The sequence below is a fragment of the Monodelphis domestica genome, chromosome 1 (assembly GCF_027887165.1).
Source record: "Monodelphis domestica isolate mMonDom1 chromosome 1, mMonDom1.pri, whole genome shotgun sequence".
Classification (NCBI taxonomy): Eukaryota; Metazoa; Chordata; class Mammalia; order Didelphimorphia; family Didelphidae; genus Monodelphis; species Monodelphis domestica.
In genome coordinates, this window is record NC_077227.1 from 538507397 (window position 1) to 538528977 (window position 21581).

At 38.8% G+C, this 21581-nt stretch overlaps 2 protein-coding genes across 6 annotated transcripts in view; one reads left to right on the plus strand and one right to left on the minus strand.

Annotated features, from left to right (window-relative positions):
• The window catches only part of ADAM17 (ADAM metallopeptidase domain 17), a 58963-nt gene extending 51794 nt beyond the window's left edge, over positions 1-7169 (plus strand). For all 3 annotated transcript variants that reach the window (XM_007476152.3, XM_056813317.1, XM_056813318.1), the window contains 4 exons: positions 1357-1435; positions 2788-2876; positions 4466-4516; positions 5197-7169. In XM_007476152.3, coding sequence (XP_007476214.1) covers positions 1357-1435; positions 2788-2876; positions 4466-4516; positions 5197-5541 — 564 coding nt within the window. In that variant the 3' untranslated portion in view covers positions 5542-7169. The remainder of the gene's footprint in view (positions 1-1356; positions 1436-2787; positions 2877-4465; positions 4517-5196) is intronic.
• A 127-nt stretch (positions 7170-7296) lies between these two features.
• On the minus strand, positions 7297-21559 carry IAH1 (isoamyl acetate hydrolyzing esterase 1 (putative)). 3 transcript variants are annotated; one of them, XM_056813319.1, is made up of 7 exons: positions 21378-21528; positions 17983-18035; positions 16096-16244; positions 14577-14738; positions 12241-12362; positions 11173-11300; positions 7415-7547 (listed from the first exon to the last, which is right to left on the minus strand). In XM_056813319.1, the coding sequence occupies exons 1-6, from the start codon at positions 21462-21464 to the stop codon at positions 11175-11177; spliced, it is 699 nt and encodes a 232-aa protein (XP_056669297.1). In that variant the 5' UTR covers positions 21465-21528; the 3' UTR covers positions 7415-7547; positions 11173-11174. The 3 variants fall into 3 exon arrangements, with proteins under 3 accessions (XP_001381175.2, XP_056669298.1, XP_056669297.1); XM_001381138.5 differs by lacking the exon at positions 11173-11300 and having other exon boundaries at positions 7297-7547; positions 21378-21559; XM_056813320.1 differs by lacking the exons at positions 11173-11300; positions 17983-18035 and having other exon boundaries at positions 7297-7547; positions 21378-21399.
• Positions 21560-21581: the final 22 nt, after the last annotated feature.

Sequence of the window (21581 nt, forward strand, 5' to 3'; positions counted from 1 at the left end):
TGCCTACCTTTCTATTTCTTTAACTTGGTGTCCATTTTTAGTTTTATAGATTTAAGTATTTTTCATTTAACAGGCATCTATTTTCTCTCTCCCTCCTCTGTTGCCCCCATTGAAAAAGAAAGACAAAACCCTCATAGTATATCTACACAGTTGAGTAAAAGAAATTTCCTGCATTTTTCATTTTCAAAATACATCTCATTCTGCATGCTAAGTGTTACCTTGTTGCCAGGAAGTGGATAGTACTTCATCACTGATCCTCTAGAATTAAGGTTCTGCCTTCTTAAGCCAGGGAAAAAACTCTTCATTTTTTCCCAAGATACTTATGTATACAAACACACACACACACACACACACACACATACTCTCTCTCTCTCTCTCTCTCTCTCTCTCTCTCTCTCTCTCTCTCTCTCTCTCTCTCTCTCTCTCTCTCTCTCTCTCTCCCCCCCTCTCTCTCTCTCTCTCTCTCTCTCTCTCTCTCTCTCTCTCACACACACTCACACTCACACTCTTAAAGTTTACTTTCACTATATGTCTACACACACATATAGTGAAAGTAAATTTTAAAATGCCTAGAGAGGGGTTGGGAAGTATTTCCTCAGTAGTAGCTATATGATCCTTCCTGTGACCATAGCTAAATTTCCCAGTTGATACTTTTTCTTTGGACGTTACCTTAGGTTTTCTTACAAAAGATTCCTTCTAGCTTTTGATACTAGGAATCATTATTGTCAATAAAAATATTTCTGTTTTTGTTTTTCCTTATAGGGATAAGTTTAGGTATCAAAGATGGTCTATGAAGTTAGATTTTTGTATGGTAGTAATAATAGTTAATATTTGCTTAGCATATTGTATGCCAGGTACTATGCTAAGCATTTTAAAATTACGCTCTCAGGGTAGCCAGGTGGCTCAGTGGTTTGAGATCCAGGCCCAGAGATGGGAAGTTCTGGGTTCAAATCTGACCATAGAATCATTATTACTGTGTGATCCTGGGCAAATCACTTAACCCCCATTGCCTAACCTGTACCACTCTTCTACCTTGGAGTCAATACATACTATTAATTCTACGATAGAAGATAAGCATTTAAAAAAAATTTTATTCTCTCAGTTGATTATCACAACAACCCTGAGAAGTAGATGCTATTATCCCCATTTTACATATGAGGAAACTGAGGCAAAAGGTTAATGATTAGCCCAGGGTCATATAGCTAGTACTTATCTGAGATCACTTTGAGCTCAGGTCTTTCTGACTCTGGGTCCAGCAATTTATCCACTGTATCATCTAACTGGCCCTTTGAAAGGACTTTGAGACTGTTATTCAGTATTTATGGCATTAATTACTCTTAACACTTTCCTTTAAAGGGTAAATGTGAGAAACGGGTTCAGGATGTGATAGAACGATTTTGGGTTTTTATTGATCAGCTGAGCATCAATACTTTTGGTAAGTGATTCCTTATACTTTATTTCCATGTAGAATATTAGAGAACTTTCACGATTCTTAGAGGACTAATTATAGGGAGAGGATTAAGTGCTTTAAGAATTAAAAAAAGAGGTCACTATAGTGATGTGCTTCTGCTTGATGTGTGATTTGAAAACCCAACAGTAAGATTTATTCTGGATAAATCCATTTGTGGAAAATCAAGAATTTATTGTATTTGTGTAGAATAATTCAGAAAAGGTGGCCTTTTTTTTTCAGTTTTGCTACTAAGAATAAGATTGAATAAATGGAAGCTTCTTGGGCAAATTTATCATGAATCAGTTTGATCACTGAAATAAAATTATAGTAATGTAGATTTCATTCTACATGTGTGGAATCAGATGTTTTTCAGGATTAAAAACAGTGCTTTCTTTTCTAAAAGCTAGATTAGATCCCTACAAACATTCTATAATCCTATTAGTTCTAGGACAGTGTGTGATCTGATCAAAAGCCAATTATTTTACTGACACTAAATGTCAATTAATTTTCTAGAACCAAGGCATTTATTTATTGGCTTCTGAGCCTTTTATTAACATGCACCCTTCAATGAACAGCACTGTGTATAGAAGAGCCCTTCTGTAAGGCCTGCCTTCTTGAGCAATTGGTACCAATAATATTCTGAACAATTAGCATCCTCCCTTTAATGTTGCATAGACTCTCTTTAGCTAGTACCTCAAAGGACCTGAAAAATCTTACTTGCATTAAGAGATTGTGTGAAGTAAATATTTAGGGGGCCTCCATCCCTCACCTCTCAATGACTCATCGTAGTAGGAATCAGTCACATATCTGATTGATGCCAGTGTCCCCTGGCAGCACCACAATATCACCATGGAGGCAGATGTCATGATGCTTGAAAGCCATTGACCAAGGAAAGATCCAGGGCTGGGAGGAGCTTAGATTTGAAAAGCCAGCTAGGGAAGCTGGGGTGGGTGGTGAGGGGAGGGCAGGTGCTGGGGGGGGGGGGGGGGTTGTTCTTTGCTTCTAGGATTTGAACTAACCCTCTCTGGGCTGGTGCCTTACTCTGAGCATTTATTTCATCTTGGAGTCACTGGCAAACTGTTGCTCAGAGTGCTGGTTGCAGTGGGGAACTGGATTTTAAACTTAAAATTAGAAAGGCTGAAATGAGATTTTTCTTTCTCTTTACTAATAAATGCTTAATTTTTCACATATCTCTTCTCATTGAAGTAGTTCTATAACAAAGAACTATAGGTCTGATACTACTTATTGATAGGAACAAAGTACAACTAGCTCCTGCTGTTTTGGGATTTGTCGAATACTAACATAGGACATTTACAGTTTTTCAAAATTATTCACAGGGAAGTTTTTAGCAGACAATATTGTTGGTTCAGTCCTGGTCTTCTCCTTGATTTTGTGGATTCCCCTCAGCATTCTTGTCCATTGCGTGGTAAGTAACAAGTCTTTAAGGGATTATAAATTTAATTTTGAACACAACAATCTACCACACTTTTCTGGTAGATAGGTGGATTTTGATCCTGGCAAAATATTGTTCAAAAATATCCCCCCCACGAAACTTGATGTTATTGAGGCATTGCTTCTCACTCCTATGACCTTACATTAGTCAAACAGGAATTTCTTTTAAAGAGTATATCTTATTAAGAAAAACACTTTTAAGGACTATTTAAATATAGCAGAGATACCTCAAGCAACTACTTTAAAGTTGTTACCTATCTAGTTCTGGACACACTAATTCAATCTACTAATAAGAGCACTGGATTCCCCTTGCAGTTTTTTTTTTTTCAAATTAAACTTTGAGGAACCCAAAATGCTTTTCATATTGATTTCTATGTTCCATAGCTGGTAGTGCGGCAGTTTTCTCTATTGTAGAGATGATACAAAGACCTAGATCTCCCAAAAGTCACTTCAAAACTCTGTTCTTTTGTTTACCCTTCTTGTAGCCGTTTTCAGTTAACAGTAGTATGATCATCAATTTTTAAGTGGGACAAATGTGGGGAGATGAACTTTAGAGTCATCAAACAAACTTTGCCAACTACCAACTCTAAGAATTGCTTCCATCCACTATTTGTTTTTTCTTTCCTTCTCTAAAATAAATGAGTTCATCTTCTATATATCCAATAATTGAATAATCATTATTTTTCCTCACTGAAAACACTTCTATATTTTTAGTCTAGTCCCTAGTAGTTAATTAAAGGACTCCCATTTTTAGAAAACTGTTGTTAAAAGGCTCCTGATTCTTGATTCTAAAAAGATACAACATGATTCAGATAAGGCTTTTGCATGTATCAGATGCCACAATGAAACTTGTTTTGGAAGGACTCACTTTGGGCATTTGCACTAATCCTATCCCACCCAGTTCTTCCAATGTGGTCCCCCTAGCACAGGGCTGGTATGGAGGAAGTGAGAAGCAGGAAGGTACTGGGATAGGACTGGGAAGGCAGTGGTAGTGCACAGAGGTGTGTGGGCATAGCTACATTTTGGGGACTCTGGCAATGTGTATATACACCTACAAAATCAAAAAACTTTTTTTCTTTTACATTTGAACTATCCTGTGGTCAGTTGTACTCTTAATGCACATAACTAATCCTAATGAAAAAATACTTGAGGAATTGACCAACTCTTTTCTGCATATCCCTGTTAACTCTTCCATCCCAACACTGCCTTACATTATCATGTTGCTGTACTGGAGAATAAGGCAAACTATCAGCAAAGCTTTTAGAGGAGGTCTTTGGCATCAGAATATTGCCACGAAGTCTTACCTGTGGTCACTCTTGACCCTACCAAGATAATGATAGCCACTAGTGGTATAAAAGCTTGTTTGTTGAAATGCATCACATTTGTTGGTAGCAAATAATTTGGAGCTTTCTCTGTAGAGCCATTCACCTGTTAGGTTTGCTAGTGGTTTTACAGTCATTCTAAGAATTCCTTTCAGCATCTGGGAATTGGGGGTGAGGAAAGACTGCATGTGTTGCTTAATTTTGTTGGAGAAGTGTTTTCTTAGCTCAATTTTTCTTCTAGGACAAGAAATTGGATAAACAGTATGAATCTTTGTCTCTGTTTCATCCCAGTGTAAGTATGCCATGTACAAGGACAGATAATATATCTTTGGTACCTTCTTATATTTCTGGCCTCTCATACTATTTACATTAGAATCAGCCAGTGTTTGTGTGTCTCTGTGCCCTTGCTCACTGTCCTGCTTAGGATTGTAATGCATCAAATACCCCCTCCACCCCCCAACTCCCCCAAATCTTTACCTTTCAGATGTCTGTTCACTTTTCAAAGTCTTGCTTAAAAGCTTTCTCCTCCATGAAATAAGTGAAAGTGGCATTAGACTAGAAGCACTGATTACTCTGGGAAAAGCACTGAATTTAGATTCAGAGGACCTGAGCTCTTTCAGGGAGATAGAAGACAAGACCATTCTCTACCCTAGATCTCCCCTCCTTTCTTCCTTTGTGGAATGGCTCAGGTACTTAGAGATGAATTACTTCTTAATATCTCGAGCCTTTTTCCTAATCTGAGATGCTTTCATTCTTTTACCATAGCAGGCAAGCCATGTTGTCATTAATAGGTTTATATTAACAGTTCCTTCTTTCCTCAAAATATTAAAATGAATGTAAGTTTAAAGAGGAGAATTTTTCAGAGATGCTACACTCTTTTTAAGGTCAAGTGAGAGTAAGGAAAAGTTTTTAAAATATAAAGTTTTAAAAAGAAAACCATTCCATATCAGTGAAACTTATCTATCTTTTCAGAATGTGGAAATGCTGAGTAGCATGGACTCGGCCTCAGTTCGCATCATCAAACCATTTCCTGTGCCTCAGCCTCCTGGTAGACTTCAGCCACTCCAGCCTGCTCCAGTGATACCCTCAGTGGCCCCAAAGCTGGACCACCAAAGGATGGATACCATTCAGGAAGACCCAAGCACTGATTCAATCCTTGATGAAGATGGCTTTGAGAAGGATCCTTTCCCAAATAGCAGCTCAGCTGCAAAGTCTTTTGAGGATCTTACAGACCATCCTGTCACAAGGAGTGAAAAGGCATCCTCTTTTAAATTACAACGCCAGAGTCGCGTGGACAGCAAAGAAACAGAATGCTAGTTTAGGGTTTTGCCTCCTCTACTTTTTTTACCTACCTGTACAAAATAATTTTTATAAGTTTCCTCTAAAATCATGACATCATATATTTCAAAGGGCTAAGTAGAAAATGGGACAAATAAAGAAGTGACTTAACAGCAGATGCTGGTCATGTGTTTGACCTTCCTTTACTGAAATAGTCCTCATGTATTTAGTCTTAGCCCTTTTTCCTTTCAAGGAGGTAAACTTATTTTGAAACTTTCTGGTTTGATTTGATTTTTTGAATCTTTAAAATGTACTTTAACCTGTGGTGCAAAAAGCAGAAAATCTAGCTGTGTATATTTGCTTTTTGTAATTTAACTTTTTATTCATAACAGCACTGATTAGAGGTGAGATTTTTTCAACAGCCTATATAATGGTCCTTTGAATAGAGGGAGAGTCGTAAAAGTGATTTGTCATGGAACCTAGAACAGTGTCATTGATGCATGTTTTCAGATGAAGATTGAGCTGAACCAAAAATCTCATTGTAAGTGATCTCAATGTGGGTTCCAGTCTCAGGTATTACTGAGAGTCTTTGGCAGATAAGGGGCCATAAAATCTGATTTTGGAAATAATTTTGGTGGCATAGCCCTTCAATGGGGCAAATTAATAAAGATTCACAGGTGCAGGGAGAGGGAACATTTAAATATATATATATATTTTTAAAACATCCTTTTTGATAGGGGCTTTCCAATTGTTCAGACCTCATCTGCTGATTTTCGTCTTCTCTGTTCTGTGGATCTTTGTGAATTCCTATTGCCAAGAACTTTTTTAAAAAGTCATTTATTTAAAGGAATCAATATCATTGGGCCAGGAACGCTGACATGTATTGCTCTGGATTGATGAAAACCTATCAACAAGAACACAAGATGTTTCTAACGAACGTTGGGAATAAAAAGTGAGAAATAGTCATCCAATGTAACTTAAAATATGGTCATAGGTCAGTCAATTTATCAAGCAGGTAAACAGCACAGTCTTTTTCTCTAAGCTGGGTAGTATCTGCCACAGTTGTCACTGGAAAGTTTTTTTGATAGATCAGCAAATAGATGTTTGCATTATTCATTGCTTTTGGAAGTGTCCCAGGATCTTGGAAAATCGCCAATTGCTATGTTTAGGATAATTGTGTACAGTTAATTTTGATTTACATAGAATTGTAGTTGAAAGCATTTCTAAGTACTGAGTAACAGTGCTCACCAGCCAAGAAATTTTAATTCAACTTATATTTATAAAATTGGTGGGAATTAACCAAACCTGTGACAAAATGTGTTTTTTTCAAGAATATATTTGTTACATGGATTCTTGTTACACTAATACTTGAAACTTGTGCCTTATTATGGTATTGTTATTGTTAAGTAGTCATCATGTTATGTTTTTAGTTATGCTTTTGGAAACACTGGGGTGTGTGGGTGTGTGTACGAAAGTGTGAGAGATCCATATAATTTCCAGAGAAATGTAACATAACCATTTTTTATAAATTTTTATGACTTTTTTAAAAACAATTGTCTGCCTTTTCCTCATGTATACAATTAACAAGATGCTCAGCATGGAATTTGTAGCTACAGAATTGATACTACCTGCCTTGATTTGTCAATAAATATTTAATAACATCAAAACAATGTTCCTAATTTAGTAATTTAATAATACCTTCTAATTTTCAATATAGAAATTGCAGATGGTAATTTGATAAGTGTTATTTTGCCCACAACCATAATAAACAAGGCCTAAAACTTGAGGCAGTACTTCTAGAAATGTCATTGGCACTTTAATGCTTTCCAAACCAAGTGACAATTTATATTGCATGTAATTAATTAATGGTCACCATCCCCTAGGAGACTGTGTTCAGGTTTCATTTCAGCGACATCCCGCCAATACGGAAGGATCAAAGGAAGTGAGGCTACTTTCTTCTCTAGCAAAGGCCAAAGATGTGATGAGAGAAATTCATTTCCCTTTGGTGATAAATGCAGCCCATCAGATAAATATGAAGAAAAGTCCTGTAATAAATATAAAGGGGAAAAATAAAAGGTTTACAGATGTCTGAAGTTGAGCTATTTTATTTTACTGTTGCTAACATTTTAAAAGCTGTTGCTTATAATACTTTTACAGTTGGGGTATGTCATGATCCTTGATCTACAAAGACTCAAAATCTGACAGTCAAGGATATTTTTTATTCTAGAAAGAAAAGTTAGCTTCAGAATATATTCTTATTATGACCTTTACACTACATTGTAGAGAATAAAGGCAGCTATTGAGGATGGGGCAAAATGTTTAAGTATCTAGAATCTGGTTTTTCTAACTACAGGACATTATGTAAGTCCCTTTGTTCTCCCATCTTTCCCTAAATGCTACTCAATCATAGGTCACTGGACTCATGACTGTATCAGTTTGGGCATGAAAATTTAATATTTTCTCCACTCCATCATCCCCATCTTCCCCACCCCACTAAAATCTTAGATTCTCTAAGTGAACTTTAACCTCATCTTTCCTAGAAGAAGTGCTTCATGGTGTTTCCCAGCTGTCCCCACTCAATGCAGCCTACCTTCCAAACATCATTTCAGTCTCCTCCCTTCCCTGCAGTGGAATCTTGGACTCTGGGTCACCAGGCTCTAATAGGGAAGTCTTCGCCTTGTGCTGCCCAGAACCTGTCTTCCAATACACCTTCCTGGTTATTTCTGCACCTTGACTGCTGCTGTACTGACCCCCCTCTCCAGCATTAAAATTAAGTACCTTGAAGGGGAGGGACTGTCTTGCTTGTGATTACAGCATGTGGTACATATTAAGTCTTTAATAAGTAAATGCTTTATCACAAATTTGGTTCTGTAATCTTCTCTTCCACGATAATTTAGCTATCCCTTTAGTTTTGTGTCCACTGCAAAGTTGACAAAGAGGTGCCTTTATCCACATTATTGATAGATACATTAAACTGCCTACAGCCAAATCCTGTGGATCTTCCATGTGGATTTTGAAATGTTAATGACTACCCTAAACCTAACTATTCATTTAAATATTAATGTCAATGCCCACATCTCTCCATTTTTTTCCAAAAGAAGAGCCAAAGATGTTATAAATAGATAGCACTTTGCTAAAACCTAGGTAGACTAGGTCTTCAGCATTCTCACATACCAGTTTAGTAACCCTTTTTGATCTGGCATGACAGCATGATGAAGCCATACTGCTTTTTGTTATTATCATTTCCTTCCCCCCTCCAATTATTTTCTTTTCAGATCTGCATTCTCTCTTGCCTCTTCCCCCTTCTCCATCATTAATCAAAAAACCCCTGTTATAGTTAAGCAAAACAAATTTCCATATTGGTGGTGTGAAATCCAAAAGTCTATATCTATACTGAGCCCATTTTTTCTAACAGGAGGTGGGTAGCATGTTTTACCTTTAATATCTGGAATCATGGTTGATCAATGTGTTTAAGGTTCCTAAGTCTTTTGAAGCTCTTTATCTTTACAACATTACTATTATATAAAGTGTTCTCTTGGTTCTATTTACTTTACTCTGCCATTGTCTTGTGTCTTCCCATTTTTCTTTGAAACTTTATGTATCATTTTTTATAGCACAATAGTATTCTATCTCATACATATATCAAAACTTGTCTAGCCATTCCTCAATTGATGGACACCCTCTCAGTTTCCAATTCTTTGTTGCCACAAAAAAAAGATCCACTGTAGAAATTTTTAAAAATATGAAACTTTTACCTCATTGACCTCTTCAAGGTATAGAGCTAGTAAATGGTATCACTGGGCCAAAGTATGCACAGTTTAGTAACTTTTGGAGCATTTACTAATTGCTTGGAATAGTTCATAGTTCTACCTATAGTACAGAAGTATACCTGTTTTCCATTGGTTCTCTTGTTTTAACATTTCTCAGTTATTAATGACTTGGAGCATTTATTAATATGGTTATTCATATGGCTTGGATTTCTTCTAAAATCTTCCTTCATATTGTGTGAAGTAAAATATTTAGGGGATCATGATCTCATCCACCCCAAAGACAGGACCTAGGAGCCATAGTCATGTGTCCCCTGGCATGACTAGCCCCCAGTCGAGACAGACAGATAGACAAGGACAGAGACAGAGAGAGAGAGAGAGAGAGAGAGAGAGAGAGAGAAAAGAGCTCTTTTCTCTAGACCAGGCTCTTGAACTAATTGGCTCTCTGGCTTCTCTTTATCTCACTGGGCCATCTCTGAGAAGCCATGGCTTGGAAGCTGGCTGCAATGGAGGATTGGTTTTTTACCTGAAATCATAAAGCTAAAACCCAATATTCTTTTTCTCTCTTTACTAATAAATATTTATAAATTGTGAATGAGTAAATTGGAGAAAACCTGCAACAGAGCCAAAGGAGTAAGGTTTGCAGAAGCTGTCAATCAAGGAGCATTCAGGAAAAGAATGTGACCAGAGGGAGACTGTTGAAGGGAAGCATTCAAACTGTTGGAGTTGTCTTTCTCCTGAGACAGAAAGGAGTAAGGACTGAGAAGATCCTCTTCTTACTGATTCTCTTTTCTGTATTAAAAAAGTGACTTAAAGATCCTCAACCCTGTTAGCCATATCCCTCATTCAAGACTCTACAATATTATTCTTTAATTTAGAAGTATTTTAAGATCACGGAAACCCTAAACCCTGTCTCCCATCCAATTTCCTTTTCCTCTCCTTCTCCTTAAATAAACCCCTTGTTCTAACTGTTCAATGAGTGAATTATCTATTAGATATCAGGAAATTCACTGAGATCTGACTTCCAGTGTCACCAACTGAAGGGGGAGGGAGAAGAGAGGAGGGTGGCAGATCTGATTCCACATCACCATAATCCTTAAAGATCAACCACCTAATATAAAATCTAGTAATAAGTCTCCAGATTAATTTTTATGATAACAATATCCTTTGATCATTTATCAGCAAATGGCTTATTCTTATAAATTTAAATATTCCTTATAGATCTTAAAAATGAGACTTTTCTCAGAGAAACCTACTACAAAGATTTTTCTGCTATTTACCTGTTAATCTTCTAATTTTAGTAGAATTGGTTTTAAATTTTATGTGGGCCAGTTTTTGTGATCCCCTTGTTTTATTGTGATCCCTGTAAAAGAGAATTCTTTGTTCTCTTTGAGTTTACACTTGTGAAAGGGAATCCTTTATTCCCTTTGTCTATTTTGAGTTAACACTGACTAACAATAACTTATATATCCCTACTTAGTACCTCACTAGATTGTGCATACAGGATTAACTCTTTTTTGTCTACTTTTGAATCAACAAAAGTTTGAACACCCTATTTCATGGTAGGTGGAGGAGCTCTTCACCCTTTCAACTCAGCTAGGAAATAAGAATTCACATCTCAAGTCAGCCAGGAATCTGTGAACTCTTTTGATGAGTATTCACCTCTCCAGAAAGTGAGAAGTGGTCTACATAAGCACTTTCCCCTGGGGAGTGCTGGGCAATCTGGAAGCTATGATTGGCCCTTGTGAAGAGGGGAAGGGACAAGAAACCATTATAAAAGGCCCTGAATTTCTGGAGTCCACTCCAAGAAGGAATAAGCTTCAAGAAGGAGTTGGACTTCAAGAAGGAAGTCAGCTTAAGGAAGAAGGTCGGCTCAAGAAAGAAAGTCAGCCTCAGGAGTCACCTTCAGCTGGAGTCATCATCATCATCTTGACCTGCCTCTTGGAGGGAAGTTGGGTGAGTGGATAGCTGGCTTTCCCTTCCTGTCTTCTGGAGAGAGTTAAATTCCAGTTGAAGGTCAACAAGTCCTGGCTGAGTGAGCACCGGAGCAACATTTAGTTAGATAACTAATTGTATTTTTCTGCTTTCACTCTTTCCACCTCTTTTATAAAATAAAAGCTATTAAAGTCATTTCGACTTTGAAGAAATCATACGTTGAATCAGCAATTACCTATTATTTATTTATTCATTTTTTTTTAAGCCCTTACCTTCTGTCTTGGAGTCAATACTGTGTATTGGCTCCAAGGCAGAAGAGTGGTAAGGGCTAGGCAATGGGGGGTTAAGTGACTTGCCCAGGGTCACACAGCTGGGAGGTGTCTGAGGCCAGATTTGAACCTAGGACCTCCCGTCTCTAGGCTTGGCTCTCAATTCACTGAGCTACCCAGTTGTCCCCAACTACCTATTATTTCTAAATTTCATATATTTTAGTCAAACCATTAAAATTCAATTCTTATATAACTCTTCTTTCCCATTCGTAGATGGGGGGGGAGATGGGAGGAGAGAGGGAGAGAGGGAGAGAGAGGGAGAGAGAGGAGAGAGAGAGAGAGAGAGAGAGAGAGAGAGAGAGAGAGAGAGAGAGAGAGAGAGAGAGAGAGAGAGAGAGAGAGAGAGAGAGAGAGAGAGAGAGAGAGAGAGAGAGAGAGAGAGAGAGGGGAAGAGAGGAGATAGCTATCAGAGGCGAAAGTAAACTATAAGAGCAAGGGTCAGTCAGTAATGAGGAGTCAAAAATTCATTTCTAGCTGAACTCCAAATCCAAGTCTCTTTCCAATAAATAGAGTGCCTAAAAAAATGGGGTATTGTCTTTTTAAAAAAATAATATAATAATTGAATATCCCAGATTTTCTAGTGAAAATGCCTGTTGTACTTCATTTCTGTGTCACAAATGTTTCTTAGTAGATTATGGAGAACACTATTTCAATTTACATGTATATGATGCCTGTCAATCCAGGTAAGTATAAATAAGTTATCTTACCTTGTTATCCTTTTGCATTAGTGTCCACAGGTCAAGAACATCTGCCCCACAGTTTTGGCCCACTTCCAAACAGGCTTTAGCATATTCACCAACAACCATATTCAGTCGGTTTAATTTGTAGCCTGAGGTTGAACAATGCAGGTTCTCAAAATTCATACTGCTCATTAAGTGACAATTATGCCCAAGAATAACTTTACATTTGTCTAAAATAGTTAGTAGTCTTTTACTTTGATAGTATATGACTAACACAGCCTATTTCTATTGTGCTGTAGAAATTCCAAGTGGGAATCAAAGGACACCCATTGACTTTCTTAGTCACGTGATCATAGTTAATTCTCAATTACGTGAACATTGATCTTACTTGGATGGCAACCTAGGCTTCAATAATTAATATTTCAATTTTTTATAATAATCTTAGTATAGACCTTTCTGAAGAACCACATTATGTCAGAGGTTGAGAACTTGGAGCTGGTCTAAGATAGTGATCTGAGTGCCCTCTCCTCCCCTTCTTTAGGCCTCTCATAGTATACATGTCTATTGCTGGCAAAGACATGCTGTTGCTATCCGTTCCATGAACCTTGGATCTTGTTTGAGTCATAATTTCCCCCCAACTGCCTATCTACATTTCTTGAAAATATTCTCTCACCCTAATTCCTGGAATCCTTGTCCTGCACCAGGTGTCATATCTACCATCCTTGTTGCACTTTCCCAAGGACTGTCTCAGCCCTTTCCCAAGGACCCTTCTCAATGGTATGACTTCATTCTTTGTGATCAGTATCTTTAAAAACCCTTAGTTGCCTGCAATAAACTGTATTTGTCCATCACCAGTGGGCAAAACCCTTCCGACTCCAAACTGTGTTATTATTTTGACTCTTCTCTTTTCCCTTGCCCAGGCAAGGTCTCTGTAATTTCCACCTTTATTATTGCTCTGTTATTTTCCTTATTCCTTACCTGCATAAGCCTGGTCAAAGTTCTGCCTCTCCTTGGGGGCATTAACAATATTATACACCCTATGTGGTATAGAGGCATGTCAGCTGGCCACCTGCTCTGGCTACCAGTTAGAAATGATTACAGAATAGGTTCAGGGACCGATTACATCTCTTGAAGGAGGAACAACCATGGCAAAGCTCAAGCCATGGCATCCTGGCTACAGGGTAATGAAATTTTCAGGGACAACTTTCAAGGATTAACTTTGTTCCTGTGAGGATGTGAAAGACACCCACAATGATGGAACTACCTCCTTAATTTACTGACGTATAGAATTTTTCAATTGTTACCAGATAATTTGTCAACCTTAGCTGAAATGCTTTATACATTTTTATTACTTAATTTATACAAGTTAATTCAGTATAATAAGTTCAAATGATGATTATTTGTCCACAGAAGATTGTTACAATTAACTGGAACCAAGGGGAAACCCTAGGGATGTCCAATAACTTTCCTCCTTAGTACAATGAGTTTGTAAGATTGAGTGCCATGATGGAAGGCAGGGTGAGAACTGGCATTGGGGGAATGAGTTACAGTCATGAAGAAATATGAGGACAAGGCTAGCTAGCAGGCAAAAAAGATTGTAAAACATTGTCCTTTACTGTAAGACAGCTTCTAAAGGTGGAGTCCATGCCCAATGCCAGTGGAGAGCATGGCAGAAGCTTTGTGTTTTTGGCTTTTTTAGGAAAAAGAGTAGTCCCATGACTCAAGTGATCCATCAAAGGCTAGAACGGAGAAGAGGGATCTTATTCTCCAGGCAAAAATCAGATTGAAATAGGCAGCCAGAGTCTTGACAGGGGAATAAAACAAATGTACCAGACTAAGGACCTAAATTTTAAAGGGCAAATGAATCTCTCTGTTATCCCACAAATAGATGTGGAGAGGGGTAGCTAGGGAGCACAGTGGAAGACCACTAGGCTTTGAATTGAGAGGACCTGGGTTCAAATCCGAACTTAGATGCTAAATAACTGGGCAAGTCATTTAACCCCAATTGCTTAACCCATATCACTCTTCTGAGTTAGAATTGATACTCTGTATTGATTCTAAAACAGAAGGTAAGGGTGTGTGTGTGTGCTTATAGGTATATGTATGCACACATATACATCTATATGTTTTAAAAAGATATGAAGAGTGGTTCCATTAAATTTCAGATGACTAAAAATCATAGTGATGCTTACATTTATGTATCCCTTTACAATTTTGTGTATATCACTCATATTGTCACACATTCCGCGTAGTCTTGGTGTAACTTAAGGCTTACCAAATACAGATCATTTTGAGTGTGTGTACATAGACACCTGCGCATGTGCACGATTACACACTCTATATCCATGTATCTCTATATTTACCTTGAGCAATACACTCCTTTTCCCAAGCTGATTCATGAAGAGGGGGTGGTGTTATAAGAATAACTCTACTTTCAGGAATATCTACAGACTTTAGATATTGTATCATGTTCTTTAAATTCTCAGCGTACTCATCTAAAGGAATGTGTTGCTTGGGATTCTCATCTGTTCAAGAGAAACATTAAAACGTTATTGACCAAAGTCAAACCCCTCCTATCTCCATGCACATAACTCTAATTTATTCAGTCACAGAAAAGGTCCATCGGCCACTCTTCCAAAATGCACACACAATGGTTTTCTCAACTGCCTGGGCCCTTCTTCCCAAATTACTTTGTATGTATTTGTGATTATTCACGTAGTATTTATGCTTTGTATATTTACTATGTTCTTGTCTCCTGGCTTATGTAATGAGGGAAGGAGAGAAATGGGGTGCAAAGAGGCACAGAGAGGATTTTGCAGAGGCGTGTGCTGGACCTGCCCGCATGCTCTGGCACTGCAGAAGCTGCCCGTCTCTATCCGTTCTCCGTGTTCCCCCAAACAGCTGGGGAACAGGAACTGTCTGCTTGTCTGTGTATCCTTGGCATCTAGCCCCATGCCTCGCACACCTGCGGCATTGATGCTTGCTGATTGTCACAGTATAGTTCATTGTATAATGTAATGTGTCGTTCAAGAAAAAGTCAATAAAAGAAGAGTAAGTCATGTCAGATATTTGGGCTTACGCTTTTGTGGGATTCTAGAAATACGTTCTTATGTACATTAACAGCATTCTCAGGCAGACCACTGGGACTCCTGTCCAAGTTGCCATCTCGCCTCTCCTAAATCCCCGCGCCACAGTGCCACAGTGGTAACGCGTGCAGACAGCCCATCTAGTGTCTACTTATCTTCATAAGAGCAAGATGCTTCCGGCTGGCCCCGGGCCAGCGATACGTATGGAAAAAGTACCCAGAGAAAGCTCACTGGGGGAAGGGCTGAATGTCAAAACGAGGGGGAGTTCTTTTTATCAAGCAGCCTCCTCCTTTTCTGGGGGCGTCAGAGTGGGAAAAGGTGGCGAGGTGTAGAGAAATCCTGCTTAGAGTCAGATCTTGGCCCTCCTGTGTGCCAGCTCCGATGCCGACGCTCTCTCCAGCTGGAGAAGGAGAACAAAGCCACAAGCCAGATCCATCCCTCAGCCCTGCCGATCGCTGCTTTGGGGAATGCCCCTATCTTGGGCCACTTAACTGAATCTAGATTCAAGCCCGAGACTGTCCCTTAACTCACTCCCATTTAATTGCTCTCCCCTAGACGCCAGAGAAAGGAACAAACCCAGATCCAGCTACAGGAAAAAAATCACATTAAAGCCAAAAGAAAAGCATAAAGTGATACAAAAGGATGTGATGGTTAATTAAGGTACTGAGCAACTCTCCACTTATATCTCCCATCTGACCCTGCCAAAAAAACCCAACCCAAACAGATACTTTTACTGTGAGATAAAAATGGATTCAAAAAGAGCTGGAAAAAATGGGAAAAGAAAAAAAGTCATTACCTTTTAAAGCACTATCATTGGCACCAAAGAAAATCGTAACTGCAACAAGGGCTTCAGCATCACTACTTTTCCTGATTAATCTGGGAAGAATGATTTTAGCCCATCTGGTATTATAACCTGAAAATCCACGATTTAGAACATCACATTTTCTGTAATTAATGAAAAAGACAAGAAAAAATCCGAGTAAGGAAAAAAAAAAACTACTGATCTCTTTACCAAAGCTTTGATACTCCTAGGCTCTTTTTTTTTTTTTAATACTTACATTCTATCTTAGAATTAATGCTATGTATTGGTTCCAAGCCAGAAGAGTAGTAAGGGCTAGGCAATGGGGGTTAAGTGACTTGCCCAGGGTCACACAGCTCTAGGCTTGGCTCTCGATCCACTGAGCCACCCAGCTGGCCCCTACTCCTACACTCTTACTGTTACTGTATCCCATTATCTGGCTAGATACGGTTCAATGTGATCAGAGTGGAGATAAAATTGAAAAATTGCATTTAAAGAAGTAGTTTAAAGGCAAGGCTAAGTATTGGAGAATCGCACTCTAAAGTCCAAGAGTACAAAAATGACTTTTTTACAAGTTGTCCTACAGTAAAGATACATAATAGTGATTTGGTGGAAAACTCATTTTATTTATAGGTCACTAACTTGTGTTTGAATCTTGGCCTTGTTATGTGCTTTGGATGTGATCTTGGGAACGCCACTTGAGCTTTATGGGTTTCAGTTTATATATGTGAGACCAGAATTGGACTCTACTTATCAGCTGTGCAATCATGGACAAGTTACTTAACTTTAGTTGTCTAACTCATCTGACAAAATGGTTATGAGGAAAACACTTTGTAGACCTTAAAGTACTATATTAATAGATATCTTTAGTGTGTTAACTACTAAAGATAACTACAACCATCTGCGTTGTTGAGAATGTTTATTAGTGTTGTTTTAAGGGGCCAATAGTGGATTTCTGATATAAAGAATGGGAATATTGAAACTAAGCTGACTAATCAAAGTCTAACAAATAGAAATTCAAAAAATGAAGTCAGTCCTCAGGCCATTCCTTGGCTTCTTTGGGTAGAAGATCCTCAAACTTCCCTTTTAACTAAAAAGGCATTTTCTGTTGCCTACACAATCTTATTCTTCCTGACTTTTGGTTTTGCCTTTACAGAAAGTGAAGAGAAAAACCTTATGCTATTTACTCAAACGATTCTTTGCAGTTTTAATAAAGAGACAGCACCACGCATGTGGTAGAAGGGTCTCATGAGGTCATTTTGCCCACACTACATTTTACAGATGAAGAAAGTGAACCACAGGGGTGGGTGACTGCCAGGTTTTAGGACGGGTTTTGTTGGGTGCACTCTCCAGTTAGGAAGCTCCCACTATCCTCAACTGTTCTGCAATTTAAAAGTACCTGTGACTTGCCTGAGGCTTAACCAGGTTAAATGAAGGAGGTCCCCAAAGTAGTGTGTCAGAGGTGGGGCTTGAACCAGAGTGTCTTTGCTCTGCTGCCTCTTACACTAGTAGTAAAGAGCCGGGATTTGAACCCAAGACTACATACAGAACCCAAACACATTTTTCACTACACCAGTACACTATGCCTTAATGAAAAGGCTATGTCTTAGAAGGCAGATAGGGGACACAATGGATACAGCAGTGCCAGGCCTGGAGTTTGAAGGTTCTAGGTTTAAATCTGGTCTCAGACATTTCCTACCTGTGTGACCCTGGGCAAGTCACTTAACCCTTGCTTTTTGCTTAGCCTTTGGCTCTTCTGTCTTAGACTAAGACAGAAAGTAAGGGTAGGGGAAAAAAAAGAAAAGTCTATGTATGCCTTTACACATTTCACTAAAATGTAATAGAGTAATAAACACCAATAGATAATATAGAAACTACTCTCACCTGACCAGCTTGTCAGCCAGTGATGCTCCCCATCCACCATGCTGGAAAGAAAACTGAAGAACAAGTTATTACTTTAACTATTTGTCAGTTATTTATATAGTTAATTAAAAATTTTGGTGAGGGGAATTTTTAATGGCAATTCATAAGACTCCTTTGAACTGCCATCTCTTCTATTGACCCTCAACACTTCATTTAAAAAGATTTTTGGTTGTCATAGTAACACATTAGAATTAATTTTGGCTATGAAATGATTTTCCTTTCTATGATAATTAATATTTCAGCTTGGCTACATTTTGTGAGGGCAAATAAAAGTCACTTTTCACGAAAAGCAATTTAAAAATCTATGTCCTCTATCCATAATAGATTGCCTATAGGTTTGGTGGGAAAGCAGGCAACTGTAATCCAAAGAGTATGTTAATGCATCAAGATAATTGAAAGCGTTAGTAGCAAAAAGTCATTCTAGAACCTCCCATCGAGGATCTCTATACCTTCCTCAAGCATGGGATGCAGATGTACAGAGGAACAAAAGCTTGATTGTGGGTTCTATAGTAATCTCCTTGCTACTGCCTTACTATGTGCCAGGCACTGTGCCAAGTGTTGGACATTCAAAAAGAGGCAAAAAGTTCCTCCTCAAGCTTCCAGTCTAATGGAGGAGACAATGAGCAAATGCATATATGCAAGCAAGCTATATATATAGGCTAAGTAGGAAATAATTGAGAGGGAAGGCACTAGAATGAAGAGGGATCAACTGTAGCCACAACTTCCCATAAGCTTGCCAAAATGGGAGAGGAGGGTCTTGAATGTGCTCAGGGCCTTACTTGCTTTCTCTTGCCAATCTGGGGATACCAGTAAATGTTTAATATATAAGAAAGGAAAAAAAAAACCCTTACTATTTTCACCCTTCCTAAATTTAAATTTCATAAATTAATATACACTGAATTGACCCAATCTCATTAGAAAAGGTGTATTTCTGTAAGAAGTATAATCAACTATAACAGATAGCTTATTATTAAGTATACTATTAGATATAATAGCAGCTAATATTTATATAGTACTTACTATATATGTGCTTGGCACTGAGCTAAGCACTTAAAATTATATTTTCATTTGATATTCACAACAACCCTGGGTGGTAGGTGTTATTATTATCCTCATTTTATGAATGTGGAATCTGAACCAAACAGGGGTTAAATACCTTGCCCAGGGTCATATAGATTTAAAGGCAGGTCTTCCTAACTCCAGGCCTGGCACTTGTTAATATCCCAGGTTCAAAACCTTTCCTAATGTGATAGGAACATGCTGTACCAAAATTACATTGCAAGTTCAGATAGCTTTCGATCATCACTTTGTGCAAATTCTCACTCCTCTCTGAAGCATTTAAAAAGGGCCTTGTGAGGCATTATGTGTGGGTGACTAAAATCTGTTCTGACAAATAAATTTTACCCATGACAAAGAAGACACCAAAAGTGTGTAAAGATAAAGATGTATAATCAGCTTGCCACGGATGACTTTGGAAGGGGATATTATATTATTTTATCTATTTTATATATATACATATATATGTAAAAATTTACTATTTTATGAAAAATAAAGTCTTCAGGAAGTTAGGATGCTTGCTGCCGAGAGCCCAGTATGTCAAGGACTTCAAGAAGTAACAGTAAACTGGGTGTATGTAATGTCCTGGGGAGTGGAGGAAGGAGTCTTTATAGGTCAGGAGCTGATGGTTTTGAAAAGAAATTCAAGAAGCTATACTACTTCTACAGGAGCTTAAAATGAATGAGTCCAAGTTCCAAGAGGGAGGTGACCTGATAATAAAGTAGAAAAAGTGAATAGGAAGTAAAGAGTTAAATTTTCATGTGTGCCTATAAAAAGGCTTTAATAAGGGGAAGCAATTCAGACTGCCTCACAAGGTTGCAAAACAGTTCTGATAAACAAGAATGTAAGATTGTACAGGAGACTTCTAGACAGTCTGGAAAACAATATCTTCAGGATAAGAAAAGGGGTTTTGATCAGTATTATGCTAACTGAGGAACAATGTTATGTTTAAGAGAAGCCAGATCAAGGATGCACAAATTGGGGCAATTTGGGGGGAATCTACTGAATTACCTGCATACATGTATTCAACCTAAATATGTATTTTGGCTACTGCATATGACAATCAATTTCTCCTTAACTTAATTTTTGCCTTCTGAATTTTACAACACAACTGAAAAGTAGCTCAGGCATACAATTCTACTCTAGGCAATGATGTTGTGCAGGAAGTTCAGGTGAAAATTGGGGATGCTGGTAGACAAGGGTTAAAGTAGAAATAGAGGGTGGGTGGTGCAAAAAAGTGAGCATTGACAAAGAGGTATAGTATGGGGGGATTGTTTGGTTCTACAGAATAAGACTATGGGTCCTTGTGGATGAAGATAAAAGGTAACTATGGAGTCCAGTGGGAGATAGAAAGATACCTACACAGTGGACACTTATGCGGTCCCAGGGCAGTTTGGTACAGTAGGGAAAAAATGACATTTGGAACCAGAAGAAGCAAATTCCAGTCCCAACTCTGTTACTTAACACTTTTGTATCTTTTGCCAAGTCACTTAAACTTCATGAGCCTGTTTCTTGATCTATAAAAACGGATGAGAATGGGAATGGGTTACTGGAAATGAGTGAGGTGGGCTAGATTCTGAGTCTGGCAAGATCCAGCTTCAAATCATGCTTATGACACTAGCTGAATAACTAAAAGCAAGGGCTCAAAATGAGTCTGTTTGCTCCTCTGTAAAAGAAGGATGGTAGGATCTACTCGGTTCCATCCCCAGTGGTGAGGACGAGATGTAGGTGAAGAGCCTTGGAAACCTCCTGGACTACACAAGTGCCAACCATTATTATTACTAAAAGTTGATCCATTTCCAAAGTCCCTTCCAGCTGTAAATCTGATCTTAACTAAAATTCTGAGGGACGACTTTGGGGTCACACTAGAGAAGACAGGGAGCTGCGAGGAAGAGGATGGGGTCTGGGATGAACAGGAGAACCAAGTGTTAATAAAAACTGAGCGTGAGAGTTAATTCTCCAAAGAGGAGAGTTAAGAGAGCCCAGGCGCTGGGGGAGGGAGAGGGCAATGAAGATCACGTGGGGGGGGCCATTACAGAGGTTCTACAGGTTCTTTATGGTGGTAGAGGGCCAGGGCTGTGGAGCACTACGGATAACACCAGGCTTTTCCCATCGGCCAGCTTTCCTGAGCTTTGTTTAAGTCTCGGAAGGGGGAGGGGGACTGGAGGGCGGTCTTGGGAGAGAATGGGGGGAGGGTTACCGAGGCAGGTGGAGGTGTTATAATTATAAATAATAGGCAGAAATGCCTCAGGAAGGCAGAATCCTGAGAAGGCCGCGCTGCCCTGGGCGGGCAGTAATACCTGAGTAATGGAGTCTCCGAAAAGCAGCACCCGGGGCCAGGACAGAGCGCCCCCCACCGCCTCACACAAAGCGCCTGTCACCGACATCCTTCTCCACGGTGAATGTGTGCCCGGAAATCCGTCATATATAGCTACCGGCTCTTAGCCCCTCCCCCTGTAGGCCCCGCCTCCTGATCAATCACTGCCCTCTCTGAGCCCCGCCTT